This window comes from Heteronotia binoei, unplaced genomic scaffold, assembly GCF_032191835.1.
Source record: "Heteronotia binoei isolate CCM8104 ecotype False Entrance Well unplaced genomic scaffold, APGP_CSIRO_Hbin_v1 ptg000323l, whole genome shotgun sequence".
NCBI classification, from domain to species: Eukaryota; Metazoa; Chordata; class Lepidosauria; order Squamata; family Gekkonidae; genus Heteronotia; species Heteronotia binoei.
The window spans coordinates 1,204,232-1,221,898 of NW_026800017.1; the positions used below are offsets into that span (position 1 = coordinate 1,204,232).

The 17,667-nt window shown below is 43.1% G+C and overlaps 1 protein-coding gene across 11 annotated transcripts in view; it reads right to left on the minus strand.

The window, feature by feature from the left end:
• LOC132590597 (ankyrin repeat domain-containing protein 6-like) overlaps window positions 1-17,667 on the minus strand; it is a 108,090-nt gene that overhangs the window by 24,637 nt on the left and 65,786 nt on the right. For 5 of the 11 annotated variants that reach the window (XM_060263553.1, XM_060263551.1, XM_060263550.1 and 2 more), the window contains exons 1-2: window positions 3,753-3,851; window positions 2,217-2,394 (exon numbers count right to left, since the gene is read on the minus strand). In XM_060263553.1, the coding sequence (XP_060119536.1) occupies window positions 2,217-2,394; window positions 3,753-3,850 (276 nt within the window). In that variant the 5' untranslated portion in view covers window position 3,851. Of the gene's footprint in view, window positions 1-2,216; window positions 2,561-3,752; window positions 3,852-17,667 lie in introns of those variants that run through there. The other 6 variants (XM_060263547.1, XM_060263552.1, XM_060263546.1 and 3 more) reach the window with 2 other exon arrangements.

The following is a 17,667-nucleotide window of genomic DNA, read 5'->3' on the forward strand; positions in this document are numbered from 1 at the left end:
GGAACACACAGGAACACAATTTCAGTTGACTTGGTGTCAGGGGTGTATGGCCTAATATGCAAATGAGTTCCTGCTGGGCTTTTTCTACAAAAAAAAGGCCCTGTGCAAAACAATGGTGATTTCAGGGTGTGTGGCCTAATATGCAAATGAGTTCCTGCTAAGCTTTTCCTACAAGAAAGCCCTGCAAAAGGCAATATTCTTTACCCAACAAATGATTAAAATGTGGCCAAAAATGCAGTGATGCACAGGGAATCAAGATAGATTTATGGAGGACAAGTCTAGCCATGGCGGCTAAAAGGAATCTCCACATTCAGAGGTAATACACATTTCAATACCAGCACCAGGAAAAAGTCTTGGCCTCAATGCTCTGTTGTTGGCCCTCCAGAGTAACTGATTGGCTACTATATGAGACAGGATGCTGGACTAGATGGACCAGCAGGGCTCTTATGTTCTTATATTTTCCCTGCCAATCAGGAAAGCAGTCACATCTGGCCACCATTAAGTCAGGTACATTTCTATATACTAGTATGTACGCATCCAAGTATGCAGAAACGATGACTTAAATTAACTAAAAGGAAAAAAACCCAACAACTTGGAAACAACCTGATGAGAAGATTCTACCCTCCAAAGCAGCCATTTTCCCCATGTTCCATGGCAACTGATCCCTGTCATCTGGAGAACTTCCAACATCCAGGAGAACTTCCAACCAGATCCAATAAATTCCAGGAGCATGGAACGTTAAGAATAATTGAATATTAGTTAAAAGGAATAAAGCGGGAGGAGGATTTAGGGGAAAGGTGACTTCCAATTATTAACCTCACCACAATTTCTCAAGGGTCCTCAGCTTCTCCTCTCTTATTTTCAAGTAACAGGATTTTGCTGAAGAGTTAGTGTCACTGACAGCTGATCAGTAACTTTTCCAGATTTAGGAAGGAATTTTATTCTCCCCGCATGACTGGCGATGCAGAGAAGGCTCTTAACCATCTCCTCAGGAACTAGTGATCTTCACAGCTGACCTCAACTGACAATATTAGTTGCTAATGTATATACTGCAGTACCTGTGCCATATCCAGACAAGGTCAGTCCAGCAACCTTGCTTATTAAGGATCTGTATATTTGCCAGCCTTTGAAATCTTTTCAGGATGAACAACCTGACAGGGAAAACAGCTATAAATTACCGTATTTTTTGCACCATAAGACTCACTTTCCCCCCCCCAAAAAAGTGGAGGGAAAAGGGTGTGCGTCTTAAGGAGCGAATACTGCAAAAAATTCACACAAATGCCTCTAAATTCACACAAACAGCTCTAAAAACTAGGTGCGTCTTATGCTCAGGTGCGTCTTATGGAGCGAAAAATACGGGTACTAGTCCTCCAGTCATCGTATACATGGAAGACAGATCCGTCTTCCAGCCAGTGGGAATGAGGACCTCCTAACCACATTACTGAGTCTTAAAAGCCAAACAGTGTATTTTATACCAAGGAAATATATATACATTAGCCGGTATCCTGAAATAACCTCTGAATCAACTTTGTTTTCTTTGTTTACATATCACATGTACTTCCTTTTGTCTGGGAGAACTTTTTATCAAGAACCAAGCCTTTTCTTCTAGTCGATCACACTCCCAGGCTGCTCAAGCCCTCAAATGAGTGATAATTTTTATTAATTTTGACTAACAATTTGAAGTTTATATTATTTTAATTTGTTGTTCTTATTGAATATCTTATCAAATATATGTTGAAATTGTCAACCATGGAATGCTGAAATACACTTTTCTGAAGATGGAGAACTCTTGACTTATTTCTCTTTTGTCCCAAAACATCATAATGTAAACAATAACAGGGTTGTTATCCCCTGTGGACATAGTCCATAGAGCTACACAAAGATCTGTGAATGACTCAGGTCATCAGAAAACTGTCGCGGGCTGGAAGAGGTTTAGATCCCGTTTATATAAACAGTATTATTTCAAATGTATCCAAATAAATTGGGATAGAACCGTATGGGATTTTGACTGTGCAAATTGTTCCCAAGAAGCATTTCATATAGATATTGTACTTAGAGGACATTTAATGGGGTTTTATATAAAAATTACATCAGTAGGTATTTTTTCTGAAAAACATGCAACCATGCACTTTTAAAGTAACTCTGACATGCCAGTTGGCCAATCAAAATGCTACATGCAGCTGTGTCAGAGAGAAGCTAAAGTTAAAAGTGCTAACCTCCTTCTCTCTTTGCAATCTTCTAGGGTCTTTTCTAGCCTTTCTCCTCTGCTTTTTCTTATCTTTTTCTTCCTTGACTTCTTTGACCAGGGTCACTTTTCCTTTGTCTATTTCTGAGGTACGTGCTGTGTGAACACTCATTGACCAATCAGAGATGGCATCAGGACTCCAATAAGGACTTGCAGGATTAGTAGGGAGAAGGAAAGAATTACTTCTTGGGGTTTTATACTCTAGAGAGCTGGTCTCCATAGGCTGAAATTCATAATAATCCCATTCAAGGCCACTGGAGGTCATGCTTCAACTAATGATATAGTCTTTTACAATATATGTTTAAGGATCAACATCTGTAGAACATGAAGTCATAATTTTAAATTCTCCACAACACCTTAAAGTTTCTGCATTCTATTCTACTTACTGTAGGTATTTGCTACAACGTAAAAGTCAAAACTAAAATGATTACTGGCTTTCATGGCTCCCTGAAAAAAACAGCAGGACAAAGGTAGTATTTGAAAGCAGGGGCTATGATTAGCCAACTAACTGAGAGAAAATAGGCAATAAAACTGTGATCCTAAGTACTGGAAAACAAGTTCTCTCTGACACAAAAGGGAATTACAAATATCTGAGAAGTCATATAAATAGTTTTTTAAAGCAGCAAAGGTAACTAAACTCCACAGGAGTTTTATCTGGGGGAAAAGGCAATTTTGCAATTTTGTATTTTATCTAAAGCAGAGGGGGAAAATATTCAAATGACTAAGCCTGCAATGCACATCTTAAACAAAAGACATCTTTTTGCTTACGCTCACTTGCCATCTCCCACGCGTCTGCATAGGATTTTTTTTTTGGGGGGGGGGGGGAGGTTGCATACTGCACAGATTTTAAAATTTTAAAACTGCCAATAGCATGGAAATATCAGGGCTATAAGTGAATGCTTCTTCTGATCACAAGGCAGTAAATGACAAGGAACATCCCTCAAATCTCTGTGCCAGAAAACACTTTTGTTTCACATAGTATTCATCATGGTGCCTGAATGTGTGTCTGAGTGGAAATGAGTATAAACAACATCATCAATAAGGTAAGGAAGGGTTTTTTGAGGAGGGTATTTCAGTTCCCTCTAAAGATCTAAATTTTGCATTACATATTTGCCTGTAAAAAAGTCAAGGTCTAATTTCAGGCTCTTAAAACAAAGGGCACCATGCAATTTTTTAAAAATACAAAATATATTTCCTACACTGCATACATAAGCTGATTTCACTTTGGCCCCATGCTTTTCTGCCTCTTGCAGATATATTTTAAGAGATCTGGGTCTTGAAAACAAGCCCCAAGGCATTCATCTACAATGCCATTGTCTTTAACTATCCCGTCCTGCATGCTGACCTATAAAGCTTCGGAGCATACAAACAAAGCAAACATCTGTTCTAAACAGAAGCAGACTCAGAAGGAGACAACTTGTTGCCTGGTCTTTTGAATACTAATGTGGAGGGGGGACTTTCCTCAGGGTAAGAATGGTGGTAAGAATGGTGGTTTGCAGCTACTCACATCATCCTGAAGGTCCAGATCACAGCCTGCCTTGAGTAAAATCTGGACAACACCAAGATGGCCCTTGTGAGCTGCAAGATGGAGAGCTGTGCGCCCATGCTGTAAAGCAGAAGAAAGAAATTGTTGAAAAAACCTCAAAGCCAGTTGCCAGGCTAGCACATAGACTGCTATTAACAGTTTAACAGCATTAGAACATACTAACACATTTATACATGTGTGGCTTTTTCTTCCTATATTCCTCTTCCTACACCTCCATCTAAGATTATTAGATATCCCAATTTCAGTATTTCATTCTTTTCCCATCATGCAGTGGAAAACCCTAATTTCAGCTGCCACATCCTTTTATTAGGATTGCCAGGTCCAACTCAGAAAGTATCTGGGGACTAAATAAAAATACAGCAGTGCAGTTCTCTGAATACAGTCTTTATTTCCTCATCCCCCAGCAACTGCACTTCCACTAAATGAAAGTGAACAGCAAAAGTTTACTTGAGCAGGAACGCACAGGAATGCAGTTCTAGCTGGCTTGGCACCAAGGGGTACGGCCTAATATACAAATGATTCCTGCTGAGCTTTTTCTACAAAAAAAGCCCTGGTGAACACACATTCACACACTCTCACAAAGCAGCCAAAATAAACACAGTTAACATGCACACACTTTTGTGATCTCACTGGGACAATTTACTCACAGGAACTCTGAATGTAGCCACATGCTGTATTTCAACCAACTTCTTCAGGTTAACAGGAAAATGAAAGCAGAACAGCCTAGGGGGTGGAGTTTTTCTCCAAACAAACAAAGGGACTATGCTTGCTTCTCTTCCTTTCTCACATGCTCCACACACTCACTGGAAGACTCATGTGGCTCTGGCTACCCACCTTTCCTCTTGTTCAGATTTAAAGGGATACACAGAGTCCAAAACACAGGTAGTTTGCAGGCTTCTTTTAAACCTGCACAGATTTACATGGTGGCTGTTGGGGTGGGGCTTCCCCTGCTGGCCAGCTAGCTGGCAGTAGGGAGGAATCTGCAAAACCAGGGGATCCTGCACTGGGACTTGGGGGCTGACAAGCCTACCTTTAATCATTGTAGCCTGACAAACTTATTTCCTCTAAGAAAGCACTCTCTTCAAGCAGGGGTGGTCTTGGCCAGTGGGCAACAGGGGCATCTTCCTCAGGCCTCACACACGGCATAAACCCAACAACCCAGAGCCCTGCCCCCCCAAAAAAGAGAGGGAAAAGAAGACAATAGCTGACTCCTGCTGCCACTTGCCCTGGTTCTGTCTGGGGCTTGGGCAGCTGGCCTCCAGCGGCAGTGATGGCTGCCAACCACAGCATACAGAGGGAGAATTACCCATTCCTTGTCCCTGGCAGAGAAGACTAGTGGTGGAGTGGTAATGATTCTGGGGTCCTATGCTGAATTATTCCTCAATGTGGCCAAAAGCAGAATTCCACCAAAATAAAAAGGGAAGGAATGGTTTTTTGCCAAAGAAAAAAAATAAAATAAAAGGTAAATGTATGGTACCAAATTAAAAATTCATATAACAGATAAAAAATGTTTATGAAAGTGTAATGAAATTGCAAGCTATCTAGCAATGTAGCAAAATAAATGTTAAGAAAAAATGCTAGGTAAGCAGGCCCATAATCTATTAGACTTTTCGTAAAGAGCTATGCTTTCCTTAAAAAGGAAACCCAAATTCAAACAGTGTGATTAAGCACACTAGTTAGGGATAGGATAACTACTAAATTTTGTTATGCCAGCAGAAAACTGGTGAAGCACCACTGTTCGGACAGCAAAACATGCCACAGATGTAACCCCTATACTTAGGGCTGCCAAATTCCCGCTGGGTGTGGGGGATCCCCTGGTTTGGTGGGCCCCAACCTGCCAACAGGGAGGAGGCTGCCAGGGGGATCCCCACCCCCCAAAGAGACCTGTTGCCACATGGCATGTAAGGCACCCAGAAATGACATATCATGCCAGGCACATCATGTGGGAACGCTCTAGGAATTCAAGGGAAACTCTATGGTTTTGCACAGGGACACTCTAGCAATTTTGGAGGGAATCTCTATGGTACCATAGAGTTTTCCCCCAAAATTGCTAGATTGTCCCCAATAGTTTCCTGCAAATTCCAAGGGCATCTGCACAACGTGCTCAGTGCAATATGTCACTTCTGCGTGATGTCATTGTGCCAATCGTGCTGTGTGCATGTGAAAAAGTCCCCCTTCAACAGCTGTGGGGGACTTGGCAACCCTACCTACACCAGCAAGACTCACCCAGTGTGGTACAGGAGGATGCCACGTTCATTCAGAGATATGCTCCTCTCCCAACAATATCACAATAGCAAAAAGATGGGACAGTAAGGACCCTGCCCCTTCCTCCAGCCAAAACCCCCATGCTCAGTGGGATCCCCCTCTTATTTTGGACTTTGTTGTTTTAATAAGCACCCCCTTTTAGAGTCTAAATGCCAGGGGATCTGAAGCTTGGGATGTCTCATAAAGGAACATGAATACAGCCATGAAAGCCCAGGAAAGAGGTAGGGTGTGCTGGTGTTACCAAGCTGAATGCAATTTCCTCAGCTCAGGGTTCTTAATAACAATAAAAATTCACTTCATTCCCAATAACAAAAGACTTTTCAACAGATATCCCGGCATACCCCAAAGCTGCCCAGCCTAAGGAAGTTGCTATTTCATTAACCAACCCCTTGTTCAACTTTTCTCTCTTTTTTCTCAATCAAGAAGGGCATTCAAGTCATTAATTTACACTCCATCTTCTTTCAGGAGCTATCTTGACTCACCCAAACTTTTGTGTCAATGGAGCTCTGACTCACTCCAACTTAAAGTATGAGTCCAGTGGCACCTTTAAGATCAACAAAGTTTAATTCTGGATAAGCTTTCATGTGCTTGCACATGAAAACTTACACCAACAATTTAAAAAATTATCTTAAAGGTGCCACTGGACTCAAACTTTGTTCTGTTGCTTCAGACCAATGCGACTATCTACCTGAATCTTAATTAAAGTATGTTAATGATGTTGCTTCACTCAGGCTTGTGCCAATGCAGATTTGGCTCACAGTAGCCTAATCATGGTATTTCCCCCACTTTTTCCCACCAAAGTTTGACAGCAGTTAATTTTAAACTAACCAGTGAGATTCCAACTTCACATCTTGGACCAATCAGGTTCCTGGGAAAGTGGATTCCCGTGTCCAGCTATGGGAATCTTCCCCATAAAAAGACCATCCCAGGACAGAGAAAAGTATGCCAGTTTTCCCACTACTACCTGAACATCCCTGGAACTGCACAGCAGGCTCCTCTCCAAACCTCAAGCCCAGGATTTCAGGTTGTATATCCCTAGGGTTGCCAGCTCCAATTCAAGAAATACCTGGGTACTTTGGGGGTGGAACCAGGAGACATTGAGGGTGGAGCCAGGAGCAAGGTTGTGACAAGCATAATTGAACTCCAAAGGGAGTTCTGGCCATCAAATTTAAGGGACCGCACACCTTTTAAATGTCTTTCCTCCATTAGAAATAATGAAGGATAGGGGCACCTTCTTTGGGGGCTCAAAGAATTGGACCCCCTGGTCCAATCTTTTTGAAATTTGGGGGGTGTTTTGAGAAGAGGCACCAGATGCTATGCTGAAAATTTGGTACCTCTGTCTCAAAAACAGCTTCCCCAGAATCCCAGATACCCACAGATCAATTCTCCATTATACCCTATTTGAATTGGTCTCCATATGGAATAATGGAGTGTCCAGCATACATTTCCCTCCTGGCTTTCTGATGACCTTGAAATGGGGGGAGGGCCTCCAAACTGGGGGATCCCCTGCTCCCACCTAGAGATTGGCAATTCTCTTTCCTAAATCTTTTCAGTGTCCTCCCTTTTCTTTTTTATCAAATGCACCCTCTTGCTGGGGTGTGTGTGTGTGTGTCATGCATGATTACTTAAGGAATTAGTTCTCAGGTGCTTAATATAGGTTCTTTACATTTTTACTTCCTTTAGTTTATTTTGTATACAATAAAGATATTCCTTTGTGTTTACAATAACAGTCTAACTCTCTTTCTTCATAATTTTACTGTGGAGTACCCCCACCTTGGTATACAGAGGACAAGGCCCTGCATTACTCATTTCTGGAACCCTTTTAAAGCGAATTACTCCCTTCTTTCAGTCCAATTTGGATAACAGGGACATAAATGAAAACATCCACCCATCCACATTTTTCTGGTAACATAGCCAAGGGAACACAGATTGCATTATCAAGATGGAGATATCTCATTCTGAACTCATAGAATGGGTTACATGGCAACATCATATCCCAGTCCTTGCAAAACATTAATGGGTGTATTTCGTGCATGGGAAGCCTGTAACTAGTAAGTAATGGTGGAATCAACATGTTACAATGCATAAATACTGGTACAGCTGCCATTATACAAGAGGACCACAGTCAGAGCTGCCTGTCCCTGTAACAGCTATTTTTGGTACTCCATATTTTATTGGCCATGATTATTTTAACCAATTGAAAGAAATATCTAGCAAGAAAATAGACAGGTCATTCCTGAAGTATTTATTATAATTTCCAGTACTCCATGAAGAGGATGAGTGGAACAGTGTTTGAGGTTAACAGGGCATTATTATCTACCTATACATAAATTTTCCTCCCATGAGACAGCAATGGAATAATATCATAGAAAGAAAACTGGACTGAAATAACAGGAGTATTCAAGTGCAGCCTCCTCAAATATCACACTAGTATTTACACAAACAAATTACTTCCTCATGTAAATCCTTTGTCTATGCTAAGGTCATCAACTGATTTATTTTATTTATTTGTACCTTGCCTTTCTCCCCAGTGGGGACCCCAGGCATCTCGCATCATTCTCCTTCCTCCATTACATCAACCCTGTGAAGTAGGTTCGGCTGAGAGAACATGAGCGGCCCAAGGTCACCCAGTGAGCTTCCAGGGCACAAGTGGGGATTCAAACCTAAGTCGTTACTCTGATGCTAATTTATAGCAGTAGGTTAAATAATCTGAAGCAGAGTTTCTTCTGTGCACTCTACCTCTCTTATTTTTAGATGCTGGACTATAGTTTCACATTTGAAGGTATTTGATAAAGTTCATAGCTGAATGTTTCTTTGAAGTTAAAGGTAAAGGTAGTCCCCTGTACAAGCACCAGTTGTTTTTGACTCTGAGGTGACATCACATCATGACATTTTCACGGCAGACTTTTTTACGAGGTGGTTTGCCATTGCCTTCTCCAGTCATCTATACCCTCTCCCCCAGCAAGCTGGGTAGTCAATCTACCGACCTCGGAAGGATGGAAGGCTGAGTCAACCTCAAGCCGGCTACCTGAACCCAGCTTCCACTGGGATCGAACTCAGGTCGTGAGCAGAGCTTAGCACTGCAGTACTGCAGCTTTACCACTCTGCGCCACAGAGCTCTTGAATGTTTCTTTAATCCCTTTAATTTCTTTAATACCTTTAACTGTCTATTTTATTTAGTGATTTAGTTTTGTCCAGTTTTGTAATTTATGTAATTTGAAAGCTGAATGAGATCTTGGGATTCGCTTTATTTTTACTTGGGATTTGTTTTACTTACTGCATAGTAAGATGTTCACACATGTCTCTAGATAACATTAACACATACAGTACATGTACAGTAAGCTTGAACAGATAAGTAATTCTGAGATATGAGATGAAGATTATAATTATGCATTCCTACAAGTTTTGGCCTGGGGCTTCTGACTGGTTGCAATTTGTAGCACGAGTAAAATAGAGACACCCATTTCTTAGCATGTTATAGAACTGTCATAGAAAACCAGCTGAAAAGTTAACTGGAAGTTGTGTGGACATTCCACTACTGCCTGACAGGCTTAATCCATTTTTTGGTCAGTGCAAACTTCCTTAATCTTCTTTTTGTCTCAAAGTATTAAGTAGCAGCTGCTGCAGGGTTATATATGGCAGCTTGTACTTGTGATGTCAAAAGAGAACTATCATGTAGATTCTTCAAGAAGACAACACTGCCACCCAATAAGGGTTGCCAGGTCTCCTCTGGCCACTGGCAGGGGATGGGGGATAGGGGTGCCAAATCCAGGTTGGGAAACCCCTGGAGATTTCGGGGTGAAGCCTAGAGAGAAAAGGAACCTCAGTGGGTTCAGCGCCACAGCATCCGCCTTCCAAAACATCATTTTCTTCACAGAAAAGGATCTCTGTAGCCTGTTGATAAAGTGTAATTCCAGGGGATTCCCAGGTCATATTTGGAGGCTGGCATCCCTCACCCAACACATTTTGCCATGTTATCAATGGCTTCTTCTACATTGGTTTGTATTCTACCACTCCATTCAGAGGAGTGTGTAGATTTTCTAGAGCAAGAACCTTCCCTGGCAAAAGACACTCTTCCAGAGAAAGGCCGCTCACAAACTAAGACAGTTCCACATTTATCTGAGGACAAAACCAACCCAATGTAGGTAGCTTCACCATGAAGACCATCCAAATAGGGGTTGGGTGGGGCTGAGAGTTTATTTGTCCAAAACCATGTAGTCAATTGATGATACAAGGCAAAATCTGAACTGGAGACTTCCTGGTTCCTAGTTAACTTACATTTGGAAGTCACCTTCCTCCAAGCCTGCATTTATGTAATCCACTATGCTATATTAACTTTCTGTGCATGCCACCAATGAGTGCTAAAACAGTGCAGTCACTATCACTTGATGGCCTTCTTATTCACAGAACATAAAAGAAACAAGCTTATTTTCCTGTTAGATGTCTTAGGATTACATCAGCAGAAAGGAAGGCCAGGAGCAGAGGCAGGAAAAAAATGGCACAGAGTCAGCCATCATAATAAATTAAGGAGTTGAGCTTGTCAGGGAAAAAGGGAGTGAGTAAGTAAACAGCATGGTGTTGCTTGCCTCTAGGGTCCCAAAAGAGATTTATGCATTACCATTAATCAGAGGACCAGGAAGATGTCCTGCCAAACTGACAAGAAGATCATGAGAAAAGAGAGAATGAATACAAACAGTGAAGAACTGGGGATGGGCTTGTGAGACAGCAATAAAGAGATAAAAGGAGTGGAGAGAGCCTATGTCATAAAGGTACTTTGATCAAAAGTCAATAAGCAGAATTAAGTCATTATTTGTCCAGAGATACTTTCGGAGTCATTGTTTTTGCTTACCTGGTACTGTGTTTGTATCATCAGTTTGTATTGTCAATATATCTAATTATTGCCTTGACCTGGATAGCCCAGCCAAGCCCAATCTCAAAGCTAAGCATGGCTGCCCTTTGCAAGTATTTGAATGGGAGACCTCCAAGGAATACCGGGGCTGGATGCAGGGGCAGGTTGCATCAAGCTACTTCTCTGAACATCCTCCATGCCCCAATAGGAGTTGCCAGAGGTCAACATGACTTCCAGGAATCAGCACACACAAAAAAAATGCAAAAAATAAATATCTAATTTTCAACATGGCCTCAAACTTGGACACTTAGATATGAACACTGGGACAGATCTTAATGCAAACCTAAAGGAAAAATCCAGATGTTCAGAAAAATCTGAAATTGGGTGGGGGGAAGGACTGGGGAGTAACCTCCCAATGACAGAAGCATGCTTGTAGTTTTAAAAAACAGATGCCCTCTCAGTGGCCATTGTGGGAGTTGACAGGCAACCTCCACAATATTGCCAATTGTCTAGTTTCTGTCAATAAAAGATAGGGGAAAGGGGCGGGGCTGTCTCCAAGGCTGTTCTGGCCTTGCAGGTCACCCCTGTTCCCCCACTCCCTGCCCTAGCGAGACAACTCATTAGGGCTGGATCTGGCAGCAACCACCAAGTGACTCAAGTATGTGTGACCAAGTGTCTTAGTAGCAGTATGTACAAAAAGGATCTAGGGGTCTTAGTGGATAATACGCTGAACATGAGTCAACAGTGTGATGCAGTGGCTAAAAAGGCAAATGCAATTTTGGGCTGTATCCAGAAGCAACCCGATGCCCCAAGGCGCCCTAGGCAGACTCGCTGCCTGGCGCCCCCATGCCTCCCCCCTCCCCACCGCGGCTCCACGCCCCCCTCCCTCCCCACCTCCTCCCTCCCTTCGGACCCTCTTCCACCCACTCCGTGCCAATTTCAACGCCAGAACCGACTCTAGCGCCGCGTTCCGGGTCTCTAAAGCCGCCCCCCCCCCGGCCGAACACTCAAATCACGGGTAAAACCGCGCCACAGGACCAGGACGCACTTACCATCTCTCAGGAACAACGTCCTGAAAGGGCAACCCCCGCTGCCTCCTCTCCCATCCAGGAAGTGAGGAGGGAAAGAGTCAGCGGCAGTGGGGGTCACTCTTTCAGGACGCTGTTCCTGAGAGATGGTAAACGCGTCCCGGTCCTGTGGTGCGGTTTTACCCACGATTTGAGTGTTCAGCCACAGCCGGGGAGGGGGGCTTTAGAGAGCCAGAACACGGCGCTAGAGCCGTTTCCGGCGTTGAAATTGGCATGGGGTGGGTGGGAAAGGGTCCGAAGGGAGGGAGGAGAAGGAGGAGGCGTGGCAGAAAGGCGTGGGGGCGCAGAGCCGCAGCAGGGAAGGGGAAGGCATGGGGGAACAGAGCTGTGGGGGGAGGCGAAGGGAATGGAGGGACTGGCGGCAGCAGCAGTGGTGCCGGGTGGCGGTAGCGGGGAAGGCAGGCAAACTAGGTGCTTGCCTGGGGCACCGGGAGGGGGGTGGGGAGCCCAATTTGGTGACCCCACCCTCCCGGCGCCCTAGGCAACTGTCTAGTTTGCCTAGTGGGAGAGCCGGCCCTGGTTCTATCAACAGAAGTATAGTGTCCAGATCACGTGATGTGATGGTATCGCTTTACTCTGCTCTGGCAAGGCCTCACCTAGAGTATTGTGTTCAGTTTTGGGCACCACATTTTAAGAAGGATATAGATAAGATGGAATGGGTCCAGAAGAGGGTGAAAAGATAGTGAGGGGTCTGGAGACCAAGTCCTATGAGGAAAGGTTGAAGGAGTTGGGGATGTTTAGCCTGGAGAGGAGGCGGCTGAGAGATGATAAATCATCATCTTCAAGTACTTGAAGGGCTGTCATATCGAGGATGGTGTGGAATTGTTTTCTGTGGCCCCAGAAGGTAGGACCAGAACCAATGGGTTGAAATTAAATCAAGAGTTTCCGACTCAACATAAGGAAGAACTTCCTGACAGTTAGAGCAATTCCTCAGTGGAACAGGCTTCCTCGGGAGGTGGTGAGCTCTCCTTCCTTGGAGGTTTTTAAGCAGAGGCTAGAGGGCCATCTGACAGCAATGAAGATCCTGTGAATTTAGGGGGAGGTGTTTGTGAGTTTTGTGCAGGGAGTTGGACTAGATGACCCTGGAGGTCCCTTCCACATCTATGATTCTATGACTCACCCAACCTCCATGACTCACCCATGCTCAGCAGCGACTACCTGGTAGCTTACGATTATTCAATAGCAGCCACTATGTGAAAGCCAATATGGTGTAGTGATAAATGTGTCAGATTAGAATCTAGGAGACCCTGATTCAAATACACACTGTACTGTGGATGACCTTGAGCCAGGCAGTCTCAGTGTAGCTTACCTCACATGGTTGTTTGTTGTGAGGATAAAATGGAGGAGATAACAATATAAGTGAGTGCAGGGCCCCAACGGGGAGAAATGAAGAGTATAAATGAAATTAATAAGAAATAAAGCTGAAGACGAGGGAAGCATAGGCTGCGATCAGACATGCAGTTTGATCCAGTGTGGTCTCATTTTAATTGTTCCGGGGGGGGGGAGAGATTAGTTACAGAGAGTTTTGATCAGACTAACCCCCTTAACCTGCTTCAATGCACTCTTATCCCATCCTTGATTGATCAGATGCAGTGGCCAGGAAATGGGGCAGTGGGCTTCCCTCCATCATTTGTCTTTTGAGCATGTGCATAAGCACTTATGGGAAACAGCACTTCAAACTTCTTGCAGAATGGCAGCAGCTGGTGTCAATGGGATTCCTGTGAGGGACGATGGCTCAGTGGTAGAACATCTGCTTGGTAAGCAGAAGGTCCCAGCATCTCCAACTAAAAGGGTCCAGGCAAATAGGTGTGAAAAAACCTTAGCTTGAGACCCTGGAGAGCCGCTGCCAGTCTGCGTAGACAATACTGACTTTGATGGACCGAGGGTTTGATTCAGTATAAGGCAGCTTCATATGTTCATACGTTCCTGGAGGAGGCTGCTGGGATATGTAGTACAGCCTGGGGAACATTCAATGTTTCAAATATTTCAAAGCTTGGGGGGGGGTAGAGAAGCCTCATCCTGTGTCCTCCATGCTGCTGTTATTTTTATTTAAAAGCTTGGAGCAAAGTTGGGATTACAAGTATTGTCCTCAGACTGCTCTCCTCCCCCCTCCCTCCCTTCCCTGGCAAAAACTCATCTCTTTTCAAGTAACCCTTTTTATTTTATTTATTTTATTTATATTCCACTCTCCCCTGATGGGCTCATTTTCCACCCAATGTGCTGCAAAGCACAGAAAAAAGCTGAAATACACAGGTGTCTTTCTGTGGAAGTTTAAAAAAAGAAAACAGTTAGAACCTCCTGTGTGAGAGAGAGAGTGATGTGCAAGTATGCAGTTATGTGCATATTGCTAACTAGTAAAAAAAAAAATGGTGGCCGGGTAACAAAAGACTAGTCAGACCTGCTGGATAGTTTGAGTGTACAAAAGAGGGACCAGACAACAAGAAATCTAGTTTGAAGCCAGCTCAGCCTAAAAGGACCATACTTTCACAGGTATCAAAGAAATGTATGGTAAAGGCGGGGGCGGGGGGACAACAGGACACTGATGACTGGGACACGAAAGACAGATGTTGTCTGATCGTGCATTTTAAATCTGGAAAGGAGCAGCAGCTGATCAAACTGCGTATCCGATCGCACCCTTGGAAGCTGGCGGTTAGGAAGGAAAGGAGGAAGCAGGACAATGTTGAGGGCATGGGGACTTTCAGGACAAGGTAAAGAGAATATAGTGTGAGGAAAGGGATAACAGGGGAATTATGTTTGCAGGTTCCCAGCTTGTTTTATGTAATTCTCAACATGGTCAATATCAGTGAATACTTAAATCTAGAGAATGGCAATATGAACAGACAAGACAGATCTTTCTACAAACCTGAAAAATGCCCAGGTTTGAAGAAACATCAGAATTCTTAAAAAAACATACGTTGGGAGGATAATAGAAACAGTGTCTGTAGCTTTAAAACACAAATGCTCCAGTGACTATTGCTGGACAACCACCACATCAGTACTGCCATCCTTCAAGCTTTGATTTTTGTCAGTAAAAGGTGAGTAGGGAACAGGGCCATTTTCAATGTTGTTTTAGTCTTTGAGGGAAGCCTTATCAGGGCAGGCCTTGCAGCAACCACCAGGTGACTTTCAACCAGGGCTTTTTTGTAGCAGGAACTCTTTTGCATATTAGGCTACACCTCCCTGATGCAGCCAATCCTCAAAAAGCAGGTCCTGTAAGAAGAGCCCTGTAAGCTGATGGAGGATTGGCTACATCAGGGGGGTGTAGTTTAATATGCAAAGGAGTTCCTGCTACAAAAAAGCCCGGCTTTCAATCACATTGCTTCCATGACTCAAGCAGGCCAGCTGCTTCCAACTGTTCAACAGCATCCACCTAATGAAAACTAGTATGGCATAGAGGTGAGAGTTTCAGACTAGGATATGGGAGACCAGGTTCAGATCCTCATTCTGCTGCAAAAGCACAGTGGGTAACCTTTTGCCAGTCCTGGCCATAGTAATCCATGCAATTTTACTTGGACCTGGCCACAGCAATCCATGCAATGGTCACCTCTAGATTGGACTACTGTAACTCTTGGGTCTAACAGGGGTGGAATTCTAGCAGGAGCTCCTTTGCACATTAGGCCGCGCACCCCTGATGTAGCCAATCCTCCAAAAGTTTACAAAAAAAAAAAGTCTTGGTGAGGGGTAAGAGAGAAGGAAGGAGGAAAAGAATAGAGGCTATGGGGTTTTTGAGAGAAAGAGAAAATAGTGTGGAGGTGGAAAATAAGATGCCCCCTACAAGTCCTAGTGGTTTTCTCCATTTGTATATTCCTATGCAATGATATTTGTATATATGTAAGCAGCTATGTGTGTGACAGGGTTGCCAGCAGTGGGAGACTACCCATTGGAGGGTACACTTGCCAGTGATATCATTTCTGGTGCAACCCAAATGCTAGCAACACTCTAACATTCACAGAAAACTCTTATGTTTAACCACAGAATATAAGAACATAAAAAGAGCCAGGCTGGATCAGACCAAAGATTCATCAAGTCCATCATTCTGTTTCATCAAGTGTCAAATCAACTGCCTCTAGGATCATCCTCCCACCTGTGCTGCTCAGTAACTGATATAAAGAGGTAATGAGGATCACGCCCCTTCCCCCAACTACTTTCCCACCACCACTCAGCTGGGTGGCACCAGGCAACACTGGCAGGAGGGGGGTGTCTTTGCCAGAATAGAACACCTGTGGGTCGGTGTTTGTATACATATATGTAAGCTCTCGATTATTAGTGGAAGGACAAATCTTATTTATAATTTCTTATTAGAATCTTATCAGAATATTTTGTCGTATGATACAGAAATAAATACGCACATGCTTCTTGTCATTGCTTGTTTTTAGGGAAACTTAATTTCAACCCATTCATTGACAGTCGATAAATACAGTTCTTAACCAATCACTTTCTATGTGTGTCTGTTAAATGCCATCCAGTTGTTTCCAACTTATGGCAGCCTTATGACTTAATTTATTTCAAAATGTCCTATCATGAACAGCCTTGTTCAGGTCTTGCAAACTGAGCTAGAGCTTCCTTTATTGAATCAATCCCTCCTCTTTTCTTGCCGCTTTTCCTAGCATTTTCTTTTCCAGTGATTCTTGTCTCCTCATAATGTGACCAAAGTACAATAGCCTAAGTTTGGTCATTTTAGCTTCAAGGAAGAGTTCATGCTTGATTTAATCTGGGACCCACTTATCTGGGTTTTTTGAGTCCACGGTATCCGTAAAACTCTCTTTCCGACACCATGTTTCAAAGAATCAACTTTCTTTCCATCAACTTTCTTTACTGTCCAACTTTCACACCCATACATAGTAATTCGGAATACCACGGCAGGAATTATCTTGATCTTGGTTGCCAGTGTCACATCCTTACACTTTAGGATATTTTCTAGCTCCTTCATGGTTGCCCTCCCCAGTCTCAAATCTCCTTCTGATTTCTTGATTGCTGTCTCCCTTTTGGTTGATGATGGAGCCAAGGAATAGAAAATCTTTAACAACTTCAATCTTTTCACTATCAGCCATAAAGTTTTGTAATTACCTAGCAGTCATTAGTTTTGTCTTCTTGAAAAAGTTCCATGGGATACCTTTGCCAAATTATCCTAGCGTAAGCTGTAGCATATAGGAATGTGTCCTCTTTTTTCCTAAATAAAGGAGCACAATTGTTGGGAAAGGAGGATTTATTGAGCAGCCACAGTGTGAAAACTAGTTCACACAACCCCTCAATGCTATCAACTGTGTGTAGACTGTCCTTTATGCCTTAATAGATTTCAACAACATTAGGGTTGACAAGAAGTTTGGTTCTATGACTACAAGCACAGGCAGATATTTACAAGACTATGCATACTTGAAGTATCTTTTGATCTAAACAATCATGCCAGACATGCTAGATTTCTTCAGCCTGGCTAGATTTATTGGGCTCCAGTCAAGAAAAAGAAAAACAGAAACCTTTTCAATGTTGGCAAGCCTAGACAACTGTATTATTAGCCTATGAAAGGCCACATGATCTGATTTGTAGCTGCTTCAATAAACAAGAATTCCAAAATGCAATTTTCTTCCTCTTCTCCTTTTCTATACAGAGTACTGATCGTATTAACTGGAGGTTTAAAGCCTGAATTATAAAGGATTTAATGTTTTAGGGGAAAGTA